General features: G+C 46.7%; 1 protein-coding gene across 1 annotated transcript in view; it reads right to left on the reverse strand.

Moving 5' to 3' along the window:
* The window catches only part of WASH1 (WAS protein family homolog 1), a 30,840-nt gene that overhangs the window by 3,555 nt on the left and 8,805 nt on the right, over positions 1–18,480 (reverse strand). Inside the window, 4 exon segments of the mRNA XM_010191211.1 lie at positions 431–566; positions 1,507–1,643; positions 6,505–6,651; positions 7,333–7,444. Of these exon segments, the coding sequence (XP_010189513.1) occupies positions 431–566; positions 1,507–1,643; positions 6,505–6,651; positions 7,333–7,444 (532 nt within the window).

An 18,480-nucleotide genomic window follows, 5' to 3' on the forward strand; every position in this document is an offset into this window, starting at 1 on the left:
AATGATGGGGATCAGACCTCCTCCCACGCACCTTGTAGCAGTGGCACCTCACCCTCAGACTCCTCGCAAGGCTCAGGAGTTAACATAACGGGGGGTGATCAAGTGATGGAGCCTCCAAATTCCTCTACAGCACTGAGGTCTAGCAGCAAGGTGAATGGATATCACATTACTCTACTCACACCACTCAGCAAAGGCTTGAGCAGAGCCAACACCTGCCAAGTTCAAGGGTTTTGTCTCACCCATCAAGCTCACACCAGGACTTCAAACACAAAAATGGGCAAGGTCTTATCCTTCTAAGTGAGACATTCTGCAGCCCCATGTGGGGCCATTCTCCTACCTGCTCTCCACCCTAAAGAAGCCCTTTCCTCTCAGAAAGCTTAGCACAATTCTCTGAAGGTGAAGCAGCTGCACCCTCACAGCTGCATCTCACCTGTCGGTCCAGCTGTCCTCTTTTAGTGATGGAGAGAGGAGCATCAAAGAGCTTCTCCTCTGTCTCTGCTTCCAGAGCCACATGGGTTTTGGTCACTGCTCCAGCCAGAGGATCCAGGAAAACATACTTCTTGTACCTAAGGGCAGAGGACAAGTATTTCAGTGATGCCACCTTGAGGGCCAAGGCCAGAAGAAACAGTGTACCCAAGAAGGCCTTGGAGGTGGAGACCTCCCGACTCACTCATGAAGGTGGAACATGTTGGGCCTCCCAGTTTCTTTCTTTTAGCCCCATTTTCCTGCCTCACCCCTCCCCAACCAAGAGGTGATCAGCTCCTCACCCTGCTAGCACAGCCTCCACATTCCTCCTAAAGCAAAGCCCCGCTGCACTGCCAGCATTATTACGCTTTCCTCTTCCCACCACCCAGCCTGGAACCATCCTACAGCAGGACACCAGTCTCTCCTGCTGACTTCTCACTCAAGGTCCAGGAGAAAAGACAAAGAGGTGAAATAATCCACAGCTCAGGAGAAGAAAAAGGAGGTCCAGCAGCTGCAAGCTCAAGAAGAGCTTAAAGAAGCTCTTCAATACAAGCAGAAGGAGGAACTCTGAGGCAAAGCCCAACAGGAAAGGGAACTGCAGTGAGGGAGGCAGTGGAGACATTAAAACAGCGAGAGTGGTGAAGTGTTACTGTGAGGAATCATCAGGAGAAGGAGCAATACCTAGACTGGCACAGGGGCAGAGAAGGGCAGGAGTGACAGCAGCTCTCAAGGCTGGAGAGAAATTACAGGGAGATGGCAGGAAAAACTAAAATGAGGAAGGGAAATGCAAAACTTGGTTGAAAGGAGGTGAATGGAGAATCACATGAAGGCAAAACAACTCCTTCCAGCCAAGGGAAAGAGTGGGGAAGAAACGGTTGTCAGCTGGAAACCAACAGAGAGGTACCAAACCCTGTCCTAAGAGAAGCCTGGTACGTAAGAACCCCAGGAAAGCAAGCAGTTACTGCTGCCCCCAGGGAAGAGAAAGCTCCTCTGAGGACAAGCAGGGGCAGGTGAGCAGCACGGTGCTGCTCCAGCTCTCACAAGTTCTCGGTGGTATTGAAGAGCAGCAGGGAACTGAGGGAGCTGATGTTCCTGGGGAGGCTGCCAAGGCCTTCTTCTGCATCATCCTCCTGGTGAATTTTGGTGCTCAAGCACACAGGGAAGTACTTGAGTTTCTCCTGCAAGAAGACAGAAAACAGGTGGTAAGGTGCTGAAACCACAGCTGCTGAGACAGCTCTTCCCAGCCACCGCAATCCGCACCATTGGATCCACTGGGAACCCTACTACTCCCTCTCCACCTCCCTTTGAGCAAGGAAACTCATAGACAACATTGCAACCCCACACTCACGACAAATCTCCGCAGTTCAGACTCATGGCATGTGCTTTTGGTGCATGTCTTATTGAACAGGTTTTACTGTGGCAAGGATCCACTAAAATAAAACAACCACTCAGACTCTATAGCCAGAGGCAGAGATCAAGCACTGCAGTTTTAAAAGGCATTTTTTACAGTGTCTCCAACCACTAGACATTTTCATGCAAGCAGAGTCCCCCAAACATCTCTATTACCTCCCCTCTGCTGCCTTCAGTTGCTGTTCTAAGAGATGTGATCCCACCGGTGGGGTATGCAGGGAAGGCAAAGGAAAAAGAGGTTAGGAAAAAGCAGAGTGCCTGCACTAGGCAAGAGATCAGGCAGAAGGGAGTGCGCAGGGTGGAACGTGTGCCAGATGGTTTTGCAAAGCCTGAGGGATTTGCAGGAGTTTTCAACTCTAATGAACTGAAATCTCCTCTCTCTCGGTTCTAAAACTTCATGCATAATATATAGAGCTCCCTTTAGAAAAGGACTTATTACATCTGAACTGCTTGACTTTTATAGAGCACAGGAATTGCCATCCCAGATCAGGCCAGTGTTTCAGCTGGCGTGACAGCGCCCGCTGCCAGATGCTCTGGGGGATGAAGCTCAGTGCCCACAGCCAGCTTTGCTGTGGAGGGAGGAAAATTCAGGATCCTGAACCCAAAGGCAGCGTGGGATGGACAAACCTCCACCCCAAGCCCCTCCCCATGCCTTTCCTCAGCCCCTTCACAAGTCCTGCTCTTTCTTCACAAAGTAGGACAAGCAGCAGCCTGGCAGCTATGAGGTGGTAAGTGCTCATATCAGGAGAAACTAGGATGATTTGTCAGGTTAAATATAACTGGCCACACTCCTGTGGCTTTCTTCTGTCACCAGAAGATGACCACTTCAAATACCATCCACAGCTTCCTACTGCCTCACTCCTTCCAGCATCCCTGCTCCATCCCGTTCTCCGAGTCCTTCTTCCCTCTTTGGACTTGTATGGGGGAAACGGAGACCACTGCTGGTTCAGTTTTAAGACCCTATCTCAGCGACACAAGCAGTTTCTATAGATTGAAATTTCAGGCTTGAATCTGGTAGCCAGAAATCCTGGGAAATGGCTTAGTCACAGCCCAGCTAATCCACTAAGAGTTTGTATGATGCTCTGAGTCTATAAAATGCTGTAAGAAAAGATCTGGGAGGTTTGGATTTAAATTCACCCTCCCCATCCCCCAAAAATAACACGTTCCAACTTGTGAAAAATACACCAAAATAAACATCTTGAATTTCTACAGCAGCAAGTAGGGAAAAATGTCTAAATTGTTATTTAGAGACCGTAGAAGTAGAGATTCAGAAACAAAGGTTCTTCTGATTATTAATATTCATTTCCCAATGTTGAATTTTTTAAGCATGAGGGAGTACTGACATTTTTGCTAGAACTGTTCACACACACTTAGGCCTCAAGTCATATATTTATTTTTTTAATTCTCTCTTTGTAGATTTCCATTAACACTGGAAGATTGTGCGTCATTTTAAGGGCAGAGTGAGAAACCAACCATTACCTACATTTACTTATACGTCTCATCTAAGGCAGTTATGAAAGCAGTAAGCATGACTATTACTCCAAAACGTGAGGCCCTACATAATCATTGCAATTTAAATGCCACCAAAGTGCTAGTCTTACTCAAGTACCAAGATCTCTCTTGAAATTTAGAACAGCTACATACCATCAATACTACCCTGCAACTGTGAATTCCACAAGTTAACATACCATTTAAAAATTAGGTTTCTTATTGGGACATTAAACCAAAGTTCAGCAACATCGATATACTGAAGTCACTGGGTGGGCCTGAATCCTGCAACACCCCAACCTGGTGTTTGGCACCTGGCAGCATCACACCCCTAAGGACGCTGCATTTCTAGGCAGTTTTCTTCCTAAAAGCCTATGGTTAAAAACATATAAAGACACTCTGGTTCTTAAGTTTAATTGAGCACATGCTATCACAAGAGGGAACTGGTGTGGTACACCAGAAACCCCATTCCCCCCATGCCCATGGCATGCTGAGGCTAGCTAGGAAAGCTCTTGAAGATGAGCAAAAGCCAAAAAGTTGGTTTAGTCTCCCCACACCCATGGTGGACTCGGAGGATGTGCCAAGTTACTGACATTTCTGAAGCCTTGCGAGGTCACTTCAGCAGTGGACCATAACTTTTGCTTGGACCTCTTCCCAAAACCAGGCAGACCTTATTTCCTGCCCCATTTTCCAGCCCTCTGAGGGGCACCTGCAGCACCTGGACACAGGTCTCGCCACCTAAGAAGCCCCACGGGGCTGCAGCCAACTCCCCACTGAACCCTGCTTAGCTTGTGCAAAGCAAGTGGCTTTGCAGGCTTACCAGAAAGACCCCGTTTCTGGCACCCTTACCCATCAGTGCTTACCTTACCAGCCTAAGCAGTGTCCTCTCAACAGCCGAGTTTTCACTTGCTTGGGGTGTAGAGGGGAAAACAGGCATTTTTCCATAGACTGTGGAACCACACACATTTCTAACGCAGCTGCTCTCCCCCCAGAGCACAAACCCTAAGCGTTGAGCACAGGCTGCCACCATTTACCCCCAAACTGACACACGCAGAGCTTGCTTTCCTGGTAGGGCTTGCATGTGTGTGCGTGAATGAAGTTAGCAAAGGCCACTGTGACTGCTCCCAGCAAAGAGGCCCTCATTAGAAGTGAAAACAGGCAGCAAGCCTCTGCTGAAAGCCCTGAATAATTGAGGAGGGCATAAATGCAAACATTAGACTTTTCTCTGTCACATTTCATTACTGCAAGGCGCGTCAGCCTCCATGCTCAGCTATGGCTAAGAAGGGCCTGTCCCCCTAGAACGTGGTCAGAGCTCGGCCGCACCGAGCCCCTGCTCAGCACCACAGCTGCTCCCAGCACAGGCCCCTCCATCCATCAGCTGGCGGCCAGTCGCCAGCACAGCACCCTCTTCCCGCCCCACAGAAGAGCTGCAGGAGCTGGTGTGTGCCTGAGACAGCAGCCCACTGCATGAGTTTGGGTCACCAAGGCCAGAGACAGGTCAAAAACCCCAAGGGAGGACTGAAAGCTGGGTCACAGGAGGGAAGGAACACATACAAGCAATCCCACGGGGCCTGCAAGAAAGTACCTGTGGTGATGGTAGCCTGGGTCATGAAGGGCAGAACATGGCAATGGCACAGAGACCTGGGACAGGGAAGAGGTGGCACTGCAGGTGGGGAAAGGCACGCAGAGCCCACTGGAGCCAGCGGGCCAGGTGGACGGGCACAGCAATTGCTCTTTGTGGGACACTGCTTTTTACCAGCTGATGCCCTGCTTGATCCTCTCCCTGCACACTGGGCTGCACATCAGCACCAGCCCTGCAGGGTGGGAGAACACCTCCCCTGCCCACTCACTGCCCACCTCTGCTCCCTCTATGTTCTGATGGGAGGGGGCCACCAGCCACACAGCACAACCATAACCAACCTCCCCTGGCTGCCCAGCAGCAGGTGCCCGCAAGGGCTTGAAAGCAGCATGAACCCTGCTCGAGTTTGCCAGCTGTCCATTCGGGCAGCAGCCCTGCTTCCCTGGCCTGGCTGAAATATTCATAACTACCTCACTGTGTGAGGCCTCAACTCCATTAAAACTCAGGAAAGTTTAGCGGGATAAATTATTCAGTGGCAGCTTTATTTTTGGGCCAAGGCACACAAGGATGAGGAAGGAACTCTCTTTAGGGGTGGAAAGCAGGGAAGTTGTCAGGTTGATCCCTAACCTGCCAGGAAGAGCACATCTGCTACTTCTGGCACAGTGCATACACAGCAACTTTTAAACTTTAAACACAGCAACTCTACCTCCCCTCCTTCCAACCCAGGGATGTTGACCCAAATTGCTGGGGGCTCCTCTGGTAGCATTTCCTGCCAAACCCACCACTTCTCAGACCTCTCTAAGAAGCCCCTCTCTGCCCCTCAATCCACAGGCTGAAAGGGAACTCAATACTTCAGGACTCCTTCAACACCACCAGCTACAGACATCTGTGTTACGGGCACACCTAGAAGCTGGGTACCTGTGCTGGGTACTGAAATCCAGCCCCTCTCTGAAGGGCTTGCAACCTACAGGAGCTGAACACAAGGCAAAGGAGAAGCAAAGCACAAACAAAAGATGCAGAGAAACAAAATTATCTTCCCCTCCAGGATGTAAAACCTAGCTGGGAACCAGGGAGGGCAATACCCAAGCATGATGCTTTCCTGGGACAGAAAAATGCTCTAACAATTCCTTTTTCTCCTGACACACTCACAAACACTTTCACCTTTCTTTTCTCACCGTCACTCATATTAGAGGCTTCAATTTTTGAAGCCACTATGACCCTGACCCCAGCTGCCCTGCTGTGCACAGTCAAAGTCTTAAGTCCAGCCAGCAGCACCCACCAGCACCACTGCGGAAAACTGTGGTGTTTCAGGAGATGGATCTGCTCTGGATTCCTGACAGCCACCAGAGCACTCAACCACCACGCCAAGATCTTGCACCGACATTGCACTCAAACCAGCAGCTGTGCAAGCTTCCCAGACTGACCTCACACACCCCCACCAAGCCAAGCTGGAAAGATGCTCCCAGTTTATAACCTAAAGCCCTTGTTTACTTCATCAAAGATCCTAACAGCTTCCCAGCTTCTCTTTGCTTGCTCATCTCAAGGCCTGTTCTCCTCCTTACCTGCAGAGCTTTCTCATCCAGCACTCGGTGTTTGCTCTGAATCTTATGTCTTGGGCATTTCTGTTTTGCTGGGTCTTCTGCGCCAGCAAAAATTGAACTGTACTCCTGCAGCCGTTCAGGGGCTGGATACTTGGCACTGGAAAATACCTGTGGAGTGACACAGATCTGAAAAATCTGATCAGCTGAAAAACATCCCAACCATCAGGCAATCCTACACTACAAAAGGACATGGAGTAGAGCAAGGCACACAGTCTGGGCTGCCAGTGGGAATGGGCAGTCTTGGAGAGAACAGGGTATCTGCACAGACCCAAACATGCATGAGCTGTCACTTCAGGAAGTGGAAGAGCCAGAACTTCTCTCTATATATAAGTACTAGGAGATCATAGGCTTCCACCATGGGAATTTGAAAAAACTCTGTTAAATGAAGGAAGAATGGGGAAATAAAGGCTTTAATTAGTTTTACACAGCTCAATGAGATGCACTAAGGGGAGACAAACAGCAGCTTTCATTCAAATAGCCAAAGTGTCTATGAGCCTGAAGTGAGAGCATGTTGGGCTTAGCTCAGCACACGCCCTTTCTCTTTCTCAGGGAGAAGCTGCGGCAGCAACTTATTTAGGTCTCATAAAGCCAGGAGCTGTGTGGCTCACAGGTCTCAACATCCTCAATGGGCTGAGTCAGCAAGGGGACTCTCATCACAAGCCTGATCAGCAGCAAGGCACGTACAGGTGAGTGGGCAGCAGCTGATCACCCATTCTACTGCAGAGCCTACATGAGGAGCAAAGAGAGAAGGTGGAAGGGAGGCCATGCAGCCTTCACTGAATTCACTACCTTAATGGCCTTCTTGCTGCCCTTTATCTTCTCAATCTTCGCTTGGGCGAGCGTGACTCTCTCACCGATGGCCTGAAGCTGTGCCCAGCTGGCCTCCACCCGCTGAGAGATCCTAGGAGGCAAGCACCTTTCTTAAGATGAAGAATCCAGAGCCAGAGATTTTTTGGCAGCAGCCAGTGCCCAGACCCTCAGGGAAGGATGTGAACCTCAGCGGACTGGACTGTTTCACAGGGCAAAGCAGTGCTGGTTGAGATATGTGTGTCTCGGTCCCACCGAGAGCTTTACGCACTCCAACATGAAGGTAGGTCTCGTCCGTGACTCACAGCATAGCGCTCCCGCGGCTGTTTGATGCACAGCACAGAAAGATGGAGAACTGCATGGTTTTTGCGACACCAGAGTGCCACAAGCCCTATTCCTCTCTGCAGGTTCTGCTGACAAGAAAGCCACGGCCAGTCATCAACAGCCAACATATTTTTAATAAAAATGACTTGCTAAAAATGAAAGGCAACGCATGCTCACGAACAGAGACCAAGACTCGCAAGGCCTATCCCATCCTCTACCATACCAGCAGTTTGTTGCATGACTTCTTCCGTGTCGCTTCACAGCTTTGTGATTTGGTTTCCAAATCAGCTAAACAACACTAGGTCCTCACCTGGAGCAATAAGGCACACTAACTTGCACAATTTTTGCATAACTAGATCAGCACCAAAATGCTTTGGGACTGAGGTGAAGAGCACTCTGTGGCAGCAGGGGATAGCGGTCGCTGGTTAAGCGCCTCTGCATTCATCACATTGACATTTTCCATTCCCACAAAGCTTAGAGCAGGCACCTTGCAGCCAGGGGCACAACTGAAACTGCCAGCATGGGGCGTGCAGTCGCTACTGCACTGCAGGAACTGTCACACAGGCACAACCAGAGGCTAAGAGGGACATCGGAACCAGGCATCAGCTACAGGAGGAGTCACCTTCTCAGAAGAGCCCTCCCTTCCCCATCCATAACTAGAGCAGGATCTCCCTAGCTTCACACTCCAAAGTCAAAAATTGTTCTGAACCTTCACCCCTCTAATGAAAGCGGCAAAGAATATTTTTATGGCTGTACAACCCATTAGGAGATAGCACTGCACTTCAGCGATGTTTTGTAGCACCGAGTTCCATCGGATCATTTTGTGCCTGTTAAAAAAAAAAAAAAATCAATCTCAAGTATTGCCTTTAAATTTCACCAAAAGTGCTCTCTTTGCTTTTGAGAGCTCCCATGCTTTTTTTCCACTCTGCAGAATTTCTTCCAGTAACAAATCTGACATCAACAGTGATCCATGATTCCCATTCTCAAACTGCAGCAAACTTGTCAAGTATTTTCACTCTGTGCAGCACTTTCCCTATTACAGTGGAGAAATGGACTCAACTAAAGCCCCACCGCTGAAGTAGCGAAAAAACAGCAAGGACAAGCATCCTGTTTACTTTGCATCATTCTAAAAGACCCCCACTTTCTAAAACAGATTTAAGTGTTTCTATTCATTTATAGCTGTGCTCCCCTCTTTTTGGAGGCATGAAAATCCCTCCTTATGCATATGGCAGGAAATCACACAGCCTGTTTCTACTTTATTCTTTTTGGAGTGGGAGATGAGCAAAACTAGAACCTCATGAGATTCTCCCTCTTGGAATTATTCTCCATTTCCCCATCCTTTTATTTTAAATACAGCCTAACAGCTTGTATTTTGTACCAACATGAAGTACAAATCTGCTCATGATTTCCTTCCCACACCCTCCCTCTGTCTCAGTGGAGCAAGTCCACATCATTTACACACTTGATAGGTTCTCAGAGTAGTTTCTGTTGTTCCTTTCAGCGTGCATTTCCTACCACCTGTCTGCAGCAAATTTCATGTGTCACAGGGTTGTCCCATTGCCTTGTTCTGTTCAAGCGTGAGATGCCTCTGAAGGACCTAAGTCTTCCCTAACTGCTTTCCCCAGCAAATTTTCCCACCTCACAGTTCACCTCTTTTCTAGATGTTTCATAATTGTATTGATTGGCCCTGTTTCCAGCACTGCTCCTAGGGGCATCTGACTATTTTTACTTCCTTCAAAGCTGAACAAAAAATGGCCATTTATTTCTGCTTTGCCTCTCTCCATAGAACCAATGATGCCATTTTCCCCTCTCACCTATGAGCAGACCCTTTTCCTAGGAGAGCTCAACAAAACCTTCCTGAAGCTCCAAATAAAAGCAAGGTATCAACTGCCTTTTAGCCAGTACCCTGCTGCCTCCCAGAAACAACCCTCTGGGGCTGACCAGGCGCATACTCCTTTCTCAGAGAAGATGTTAAACAAGTAATTATGTGAGCTCAGGCCTGGAAACCAGTAACTGTTCTCCTCCCTCCCGCTCCATGAATGAGTGTGGGTTGAGTACAGTAATCAAACTCCCCTCACCCCCTTTCCTACCCCAGTGCTTCACCAGGTATCAACCTCTTCCTCTCCCTTTCCCACACCCACTCTGTCTGGTAAAAAGCAAAGGAGTTTTTGAGGAATCCCAGTTACCTTTCACCCATAACCACTTCCCAGTTTAACACTCATCATCCAAGACACCCGGTTTAGGAGAGGAACGGTGCCACAACACCCTTTACACCCCCACCAAACCCAGGCAGTGCGCTGGCTATTACAAAGTTGCTTCCTGGTGCTAGAGTGCTAACACCTCCCACAGCGCATGGACAGCATCAGGGGAAGAACGGAAAGCAAAGCCCCTCTCAGCCCACAGCACTGTGGAAATCTTTCTCATTTAAGGGTTGCTGGAACCTCTCTGAAAAAGGAAGCATCCCTAAAACTAGAGGGCAACTGGCAATTCTACTGCCCTACCTCCAACCGCAATGGTGCATCCAGAGGGGAAAGAGGGAAGGCATCTATAGCTGCATCCATCCCCGTGGCCCACCAAATATAACCAAGACAGATTACATTTGCATGTAAATCCATAAAGGACATTATCAGGCAGACAACCCGCTCCCAGCACAAGCTGGGGAAGTTTTCCAGTGCCTGCTCAGGTGTTTCAAACCATGATGGCTCCTCTCTGAGGCACCCTGTACCTTCTCCTGCAATTTACTACTTCAGGATTTGACAGCCCAAATCCCTTTGACCTTAGGAGATCTGCCAAAAACCTTCACCTGAGGTGGTACAGATGCAGGCCCACAACACAGAAGGAACACACACCAGTCTACAGAATTAATTTATTTGTTGCTGAGCAAGATAACGGAAAAAAATGATTAAACCTCCTCAATCCAACTAATCCAAATTCCATCACATGTACAGGCTCCTAAAAGTGCATGACTGCTATGCATGTACGGTTCAAGACACAGTTGCATGTGTCAGCTAAAAAAGACAATATGCCATATCAATACTGGAAAAAACCCCTCATGTTCAAGTGTCCCCCAGCAACTTTAGTATTTCTACCTCTGCGAAAACTGAACTTACTTCAAGGAGCCAATCTGGTGTTTGTCAAGAAAGGAAACAGGAAGGGACAGAGAGGGTTTCAGGGGCAAAATGTTTGAAATAAAGTGGCATTCAGACCTCAGCCTCCATTTAAGGAGTGTGTTACTGAGTGGCATTTGTTTGAAAGGCAATTGCAATCGTGACAGGAGGGCTAAGTGTTAATAAAATGGCCCATTACTGCCCCTCAGAACCCTGCACTCAGACAGCCAAAAACCCATCAGCATCTGAGCATACCCTGCGCCTATTCTATTAGTCATTGCTGTGTTATTTTGCTCTCGGTGCTCTTTTCTGCTTGAGAAACCCCTTTCGTTAGATCCAATGTGACTTTGGAGTTGCAAAGAAGCAGCAATAGCCCCTTCCTTTGGGCAGGATGCACGATTCGGGATGAGCGAAAAGGGGGCCCGCGGAAGAGAGGAGAAAACATCACCTGCCCTTCAAATCCCGGGCACTGAGCCAAACCAACCCCTCCCAGTGCTTTTCTTTGGGGAAGTAATACACATGGCAGATTAAATCTATCTAGTAGATTATCTCTTAATCCATACAGACTTATTTTTGATCTAAGCAGATATTAAAGCCAATCTTTCAGCTGCTTTGATTCAAGCTTTCACATTCTCTTCTCCCTCTGAAATCTTTTTGCAGTCAAGCCCTCTGCAGCTCACCCCTAACTTAGATCTTATTTCTCCTTTCTCCTAAAGCCCTCATCCTGCTGCCCTGAGCTCCTCTCCAATTTAGAGGCAACCCTCTCCAACACCCACTGCAGGTCCCAGGAATACTTCCTCCCACCAGACCACCTCCCTCGCTGGCCCTGTATCCTCTGTCCCATTTGCAGCCATGGAGCAGATTGCTTCCCGTTTTTTCTTTATAACTCCTCTGATAAATCTCACATTCAGACAGCTACTAAAGGACCTCTTCTGCTGTGACTGTGTCTGCCTATGGGGGAAAAATTACTGTTTTCTTAAGAGATTTTTTCCATAGGAAAAAGACTTGAGTCATTGGGAATCTGGCATCCAGGACACTGGACAGTGCCTTGCCAGCTGTCAGCACCAGCAATACTACTATATTTCTTTGAAGGTCTCCAAGCACTCCATAATGCCAAAAAAGAACTGTGATTTTTATCACCTGTATTTGCTAGGGATCAGACAGCAACAGAAAAAAGTTTAAAATCGGAGGTGGTTTAAAGACAGGCTGACAGATTCCCAGAAAGGCAGCTGAGCAAGACAAAAGTCAGCTGGAAGGAAGCATCACAGCAGCAGGAGAACCTTTGCTGTCCATGTACACATCACCCAAAAGTGACAGAAATGACAAAACTTGGGAAGTGAGAGAGAGAAGAGGTGAGCTCCTCAACAAGGTGAACAAGAAAAGTGAGGCAGCAGAGACTGAGAGCAAACCTCTCTAGAATACCAAAGAACTTCAATTTCATGTCTGAAGTACAAAAGTAAGCGATCAACCAAGGAGAAAGAACATTATGGAGCAGAATGAGAAATGAACTTGCATGGGAGGATAAGTCAGCTGAAGTATTAAATGACTTTTTCCTTAAATGAGGACTGCACACATCACAGCAAGTCAGGCCTCTGGTCTCCTCCCAGCCCTGAGAGATAGCAGGGCGATGCTTGGCAGTGCTCTTCTAAACTTCAGGGTACATAGGGTAAATTTGTTCTATAAAAGCTTGGCTCTTTGCCTGAAAGTCAAGCTGCTTTTTTTTCAACAAAGCATGCTTTTATTAAATTCCTCCCTTACTACAGGAGGCATGAATTAGAAGGGACAGAGTTTAGGGTTCTTGTATTTTACGACATCCTCAGACTCTCCAAGCGGCTGGTGCTGCAGCAGGGTATCAAGGGAAGGTAACAGCGCTGGCTGCCATTCATCCTTCTGCAGCACCAGTGCCAGAACTGCCATGATACCACTACTGATGGATAAGACACCACTAAACCTTTAGGACAAGTTTCAGCAGGTTTCCAGAAGCGAGAGAACCACTGGTGAGGTGAGGACACACACCCTTCCAGGGGAGGGGAGACATCATCCCATTATAACACAGCATCAGGTGGTGGTGCTGAGGGAACTACATGTCCACCTTTCTTCTCAGGCTATCGAGCCCCTTCCTCACCCACTTCTTTCCTGGGAACCAGAGGCACATCACTGCTCTCTGCTACTTGTATGCTGTGGAAAAGAAGAAAATTTCAAACTCTTTCAAGTTTTAATGTGTCTAAGAATCTTCTTGAAAAAAGGCCACAGGCTTATATAGCTCCTCAGGCTGCTGAAGTGATGGGGAAACATCAGTGCATCACCCCCTGGTACTCAAAACTCAGGGCTCTGGTGGACAATGCACTGGACTGAAGCAGGCTAGAGTCAGGCTGGAGTATCTCAGTGTGCTCTGGCTGGCTCGCAAAAGCCGGTGTTTTATGTGGCTCTACAGTGTGCTCCACAAACAGCCTTGCTGCAGATGGGTGCTCCTACACCCTGAAGTGGGCCAGCTCCGAGCTCAGCAGCCACAACCAGCACAGGCAGAAATGAACAGCAAGAAGCCCAAGCCCCACTCTCCTCGCTCCCATGCGGTGCCTTTGCCCCAGCAGCTGCCAGCATCACAGGAACAAGGTGGAGAGAATCACAGAATATAAGGAGTTGGAAGGGACCTTGAAAGATCATCCAGTCCAACCCCCCTGCCAGAGCAGGATCACCTAGACTAGGTCACACAGGAAGAGCGCCAAGGCAAGGCTGCTAAGACATTCACAGTTTACAGCAATCCAAGGAAGCATTCGAAGCCAGTTTACCACAAAAGTTTGAAAGGAAAAAGCAAAAATGCACGCTTTTATAAAAAGCCAAACACGTTCAAGCACTCTAAGAAAGATCAACTTGTTTGCTTTCTACTCTCATTTCTCCTTCATAGTCAAGCAGTTTCTAAAGTCTTACTTCACGTCTGAGTAAGTGTAATCAGAAACTGTCATCATATACCAACTCTGACAGAAAGAAATCCCAAGTGAGACAGTGTAATCAACGTTCCTTCCTCCATTAAGGGTTTGGGTATTATACTAATTAATGTTTATCACACTTTGATTGCTCCTTGAGCCTGATTTGCAGGTGTTTCAGCATTCACATCTCGTCTCACTCCTGTGATGCCAAATGCCTTTTCAGATTGGAGGGTGATCAAGGTTGCCAGGTTATCCTCAGCAGGATCTGGTGTGCACCACTCTCCACAGGTCCTGTTCTCCCAGAAATATAATTTCATTTTGCTTTTTAATCTCTCATTTCACAAGGTGCTCCTGCTAATGTGAATTAAGTTTATGTAAAACTGGAAACTTAGAATTTTGACTTATCACCTCAGCACCCTCCTCCCTCGTCCCCTGCAGCTTGTTCTGCTCCCCAGAAAAGCAGCTTTTGTTTTATTTGTCTGCCCTTTTTTTCTTTTAAAAAAACAAAAAAGGTCACAAACCAGTTCTTCTTTAACCTTCCAACTTCTCTACTTGCCTTCCACCAACTATTGATCTGAAAGTGGACAGGCTTTCCTTTTTTAGAATAAATATATACTAAGTAGAAAATCTGTGTTTGCAAATAAATTACAGAAATAGCCCTTCTATTTAAACTACAAAGGCTACTTTTAGTCAAACTACTTCTCCATTAATAGTATTAAAATACAGAAACACAACAGGTTCTACCATCGCAGTGACAACTGTTGGGAAGGATGGTCTGAAAGAAGCAACGGGAAGAAGCTGGTTCTTGTACCAGTACTGCTGGAGTTTCATAGGTGACCTCTTGAGTTCTGGCAGTGTGAAGGCAGATCCTGAACACCATCAAGGAGCTGCTTCCCAGAGCAGCAGCCACAAAAAGAGTCTTGAGTTATTAGGCACCAGATGCTGAAAGTACTAGCAACTGGTTTGTTATCTATATAGTCTTCACTCATCCTTGCAAAATTCTTACAAGTATTTACTCACTGAAGCTCGATCTTTTGTAGTAATAGCCTTAAGTGCTTTGGGTTTTTTTCTTTTCCCTTTTTTTTCTAATCACTATTGAAAGGAAAGCTAATCCTGTTTGGACAGAATTTTACGAGACTGTCAGAAATAAATTTTGTTTACATGTTGCTTGAAGTTATGGATCGTATCTGGCAGATCACTTGAGAAGATGTTTTGGCACCTTGTAACCTTAAATTAATCAACTGCGTACACAAACATTAGGCTTCTCTTTCTCCCATCAAAGCTCCTTCCTTAGAATAGCCAAGGATCTTCCTCCCTGTGCCCACAGAACAGAAAATGTGTATCACCACACAGAGCCACAGGAAAGGTAAGTAGTGGAGAAATGCCCAGGTGACCCTGTCATGAATTACATGCAGGGGTAGGGAGAGCCAATGCCTTTAAAAAGGTCTCAGATCCCTCTGGACCACAGAGGACAGAAGAAAGTCCTTCCCAGCTTCATCTGCGCACCGTGTCCGATTCTCCACAAACAACAGCTCTGTTACACAACTCACTCTTAATCAATACCACACTCCCCATTTCCGATCAGCACCGGGCACAGGAGACAGATCATCCTGGATTTACGTGTCTGATCAGTGCCTTCTCCCAGGTGCAGCTGCAAGAGAAAAAGAGCATAAACCACCAGCCAAAACTGATGTTTCTTCTGAGCTTCACCTGAAGGCAGCAACAGTGGGAGGCTAGCACTGACAAGTCCACAGCAGCCTCCCCAGCCCTTTTGACCTGTGCCTTACTTGAGCCAAAGATGCCTCGATACATGGCCACATAACGTGAGAAGAAAGGCTGACATTTGCAGAGCCTTCCTCCCCACTGGCAAGGCACTCCACATTGACTCAACATTGAAGAACAAGAGGATAGTCTCGTTTATAGCAAGAGGATCAGGAAGTTGTTCTTTATTCCTAGCTTAATATTAAAAAATACCTTCCAAGTGGTTTTAAATCCATTTTCTTGACCAGTGTAAGTAGCACCCAGTGGCACATGTGCAATAGGAACTGGTTTAGTGAACACCCCTAAAGGTTCTACTAGGGGGCTTGCCCTGATGTAAGGCTTAATGTACCAAGTAAGCTAAGGTCCTGCTCATTTACTGGGATGGAGGCTTTTTATACCAATGTGGCACACAGCACAAATGCTGCTCCTTGTCTGTTTGTCTCCGCTACCAGACCAGTCACTGTCACTCAGGACAAGAACGCCGATCAAAACACACCCATCTCTGGAGCAGAAAACGATTCCTTGTGATAGAAGTTCAAACTCTAGTCATTCTCTGAGGAAAGCTTTTCTTTGCATTTAATCAAACATCATTAGAACTCCATCGCTTTTCACCCAAAGATCTCAAAGCAATTTCCAAGTGTTAATTAAGTCTCAGTTGCCTGTGACACCAAGAGTGGAATCGGTCGTCCACCGTGACAAAGGAAATCTGGGGAAATTCACAGTACAGTCCCAGCAGCCCAGATTTTCAGTGTATCATTTACTAACTTAAACAATATTTGCTTTAAATCACAGGAGTTAACATAGCCATTTCAGTAGTTGTTTAATTTGCAGTTTTACTGAGTTTCAGACCACCTGCACAAGTGCTGCTCCACTCCTCAGTGCCCCCCATTGCCAAACCTGTTCCACTGTTGCTCTCTAGAATAAACTGCAGCCAGTGAGCACTGACACAAAACACTGAACACTCCTTTTCATCACCACTTCTTTCTCTGGATCCAAAATATACCCTCTCCCCACATTTAAGATACAAGTTTGAAGGTAAAGGTTTTCACACTGGCTTTAAATTTTCCCCACTTCCCAGTAGCTGATGGCAATCATACAGAATTTGACTTGCAAGCCGGAAGTCGAACCCTTCAGTCCCCTTTTCAATAACAAATACTTAAAAGCTATCATCTACAAGCTAGTAAAGCTATCATTTACAAGCTAGTAATCACACAGCAGTCACCAACTAAAATCAGCCTCTATAAAAAACAGTCGTGCACAACTGGAGTTGCATATTCAGGAGAAGGAAAGCCTAACCAAGAAAAAGGACTTGCTACCATAAAGCAGTCCGTTTCCTCAACTCTGAAACCATGAAAGACAACTGCACTTCATCTCTTCTCCTTTTAACTCGTAGTTCCTTTGTGACTTCAACTATGTAACATGAGTCTGCCTCTGTGGTCTTTCCTCACTTTGTCCTGACCTGCTGAGGCTGTCATCAGATACTTGGTAAATGACCTAACTAGCTTTTGAAGGATGACTTGCAGTACCCAGGTCATTTTGTTTTGCTCTCAATGCTGTGTTTCTGCTCATCGTATTTGCTGCAGTGATCACTGTATATTCAACAGCTTACAACTCAATTGAATGATCTCTATTCCCTTCCACTCTTCCTTCATTTAGATACTTCTGCCCATGCAAGCACCGTCATTGTGCAGCAGCCAGTGCTCTTCCTCAGCATCCTGTGAGGACCAGTGCAGATTCCCAAGATTTACCCCAAATTTTGCTACAATGAAAACAAGCCCAGCCACATAAGTGTATCAGCCCTTTGCTAGTTACAAAACCTCATTGCTAACTACACATTTTTTTTCCTTTCCATCCATGCTTCCAATGTCAACTTCTCATCATAACAGATCCCTCTTTGTCAAAACAGGTCTCCTTCTCTTAAATGAAAGATTTCTATCCATATTTTTTGCAAATAGAGCTTTTTATTTCAAAATGTTTGCTCTTCAGAAACAGAGGCTGTTTAGTGTTACTTCATTTTCCTACAATCAATTGCAGTCACACTCAAATCTCAAAAGGCACCTTCTGTGATATGCCCATCTACAAGCTAATTTGAGCATAAGAGCTTCTTCAACAAATGAGAGTAACTCTTTATGACATGTTATCCATCTAACACCTTTCCTGAGTGATTACAGCACTTTCTTACTATCTTGGGAGATTTCTACTTGCTTTTCCCCAAAAAACTTTGTGCTCGAGGCAGAAATTTTTCTCACAGCATCATAGAGCAGAGGCCTCTCTGCTTGGACTGACAGCTGCTCTGTCATTTCAACGAAACAACCTATGGCACACCGGTGATCAGACATCACCTATAGAGCAGTTCTAGACACACAGTTTCATTTTCCTCGCTGTCCTTTTAAAACTGATTTTCCCCACATTGTGACTAGCAAATAGTCATTAAGAACGGAAACAGTAGCTCCACAGTAATACCAGAACAAATTTGTACAGTATACTTTTCAAACATCCTTCCCCACCCCAAAACTGCCAGGACCATAAATCCATACATTTTAATAGCCTTACCACTTGCCCCGTGACATACTCAAACAATACATGTTCTCACGGACCAATGCCTTTAGCTGCAGCTAATCCCCTCATCCCAGCCAAAAGTAAGCATGAAGCGTAATGAAGGCCATGATTTTGGCTGTGGGGTTGTTTGGTTTGGTTTTTCCCCCCCTCTAAATCATCCATGGTAGAAAGAACAATGAAAAACCTGCCAGGTACCCAGTAACTCAACAGGAGCTGCGAGCTTCTCACCCTCCCTCTCTCAGAAAAGTCACACAAAGCCTGAATTTGTTCCGAAATCAACACGATCCAGAATGCCGTTATCAGAAGTACTGTTGTTGATGCAAATAACGAGGGAACCCAGTCACTGGGCCAAAGCAACAGAGAAAACTGAACTGCGGAAACGATGAGCTTCCTAGCTGCTGAACTACTGGAATGGCTGGTGGGTTATAAATATTTCATAGATAGAAAAGCTA

Source organism: Mesitornis unicolor, unplaced genomic scaffold (genome assembly GCF_000695765.1).
Source record: "Mesitornis unicolor isolate BGI_N332 unplaced genomic scaffold, ASM69576v1 scaffold999, whole genome shotgun sequence".
Classification (NCBI taxonomy): domain Eukaryota; kingdom Metazoa; phylum Chordata; class Aves; order Mesitornithiformes; family Mesitornithidae; genus Mesitornis; species Mesitornis unicolor.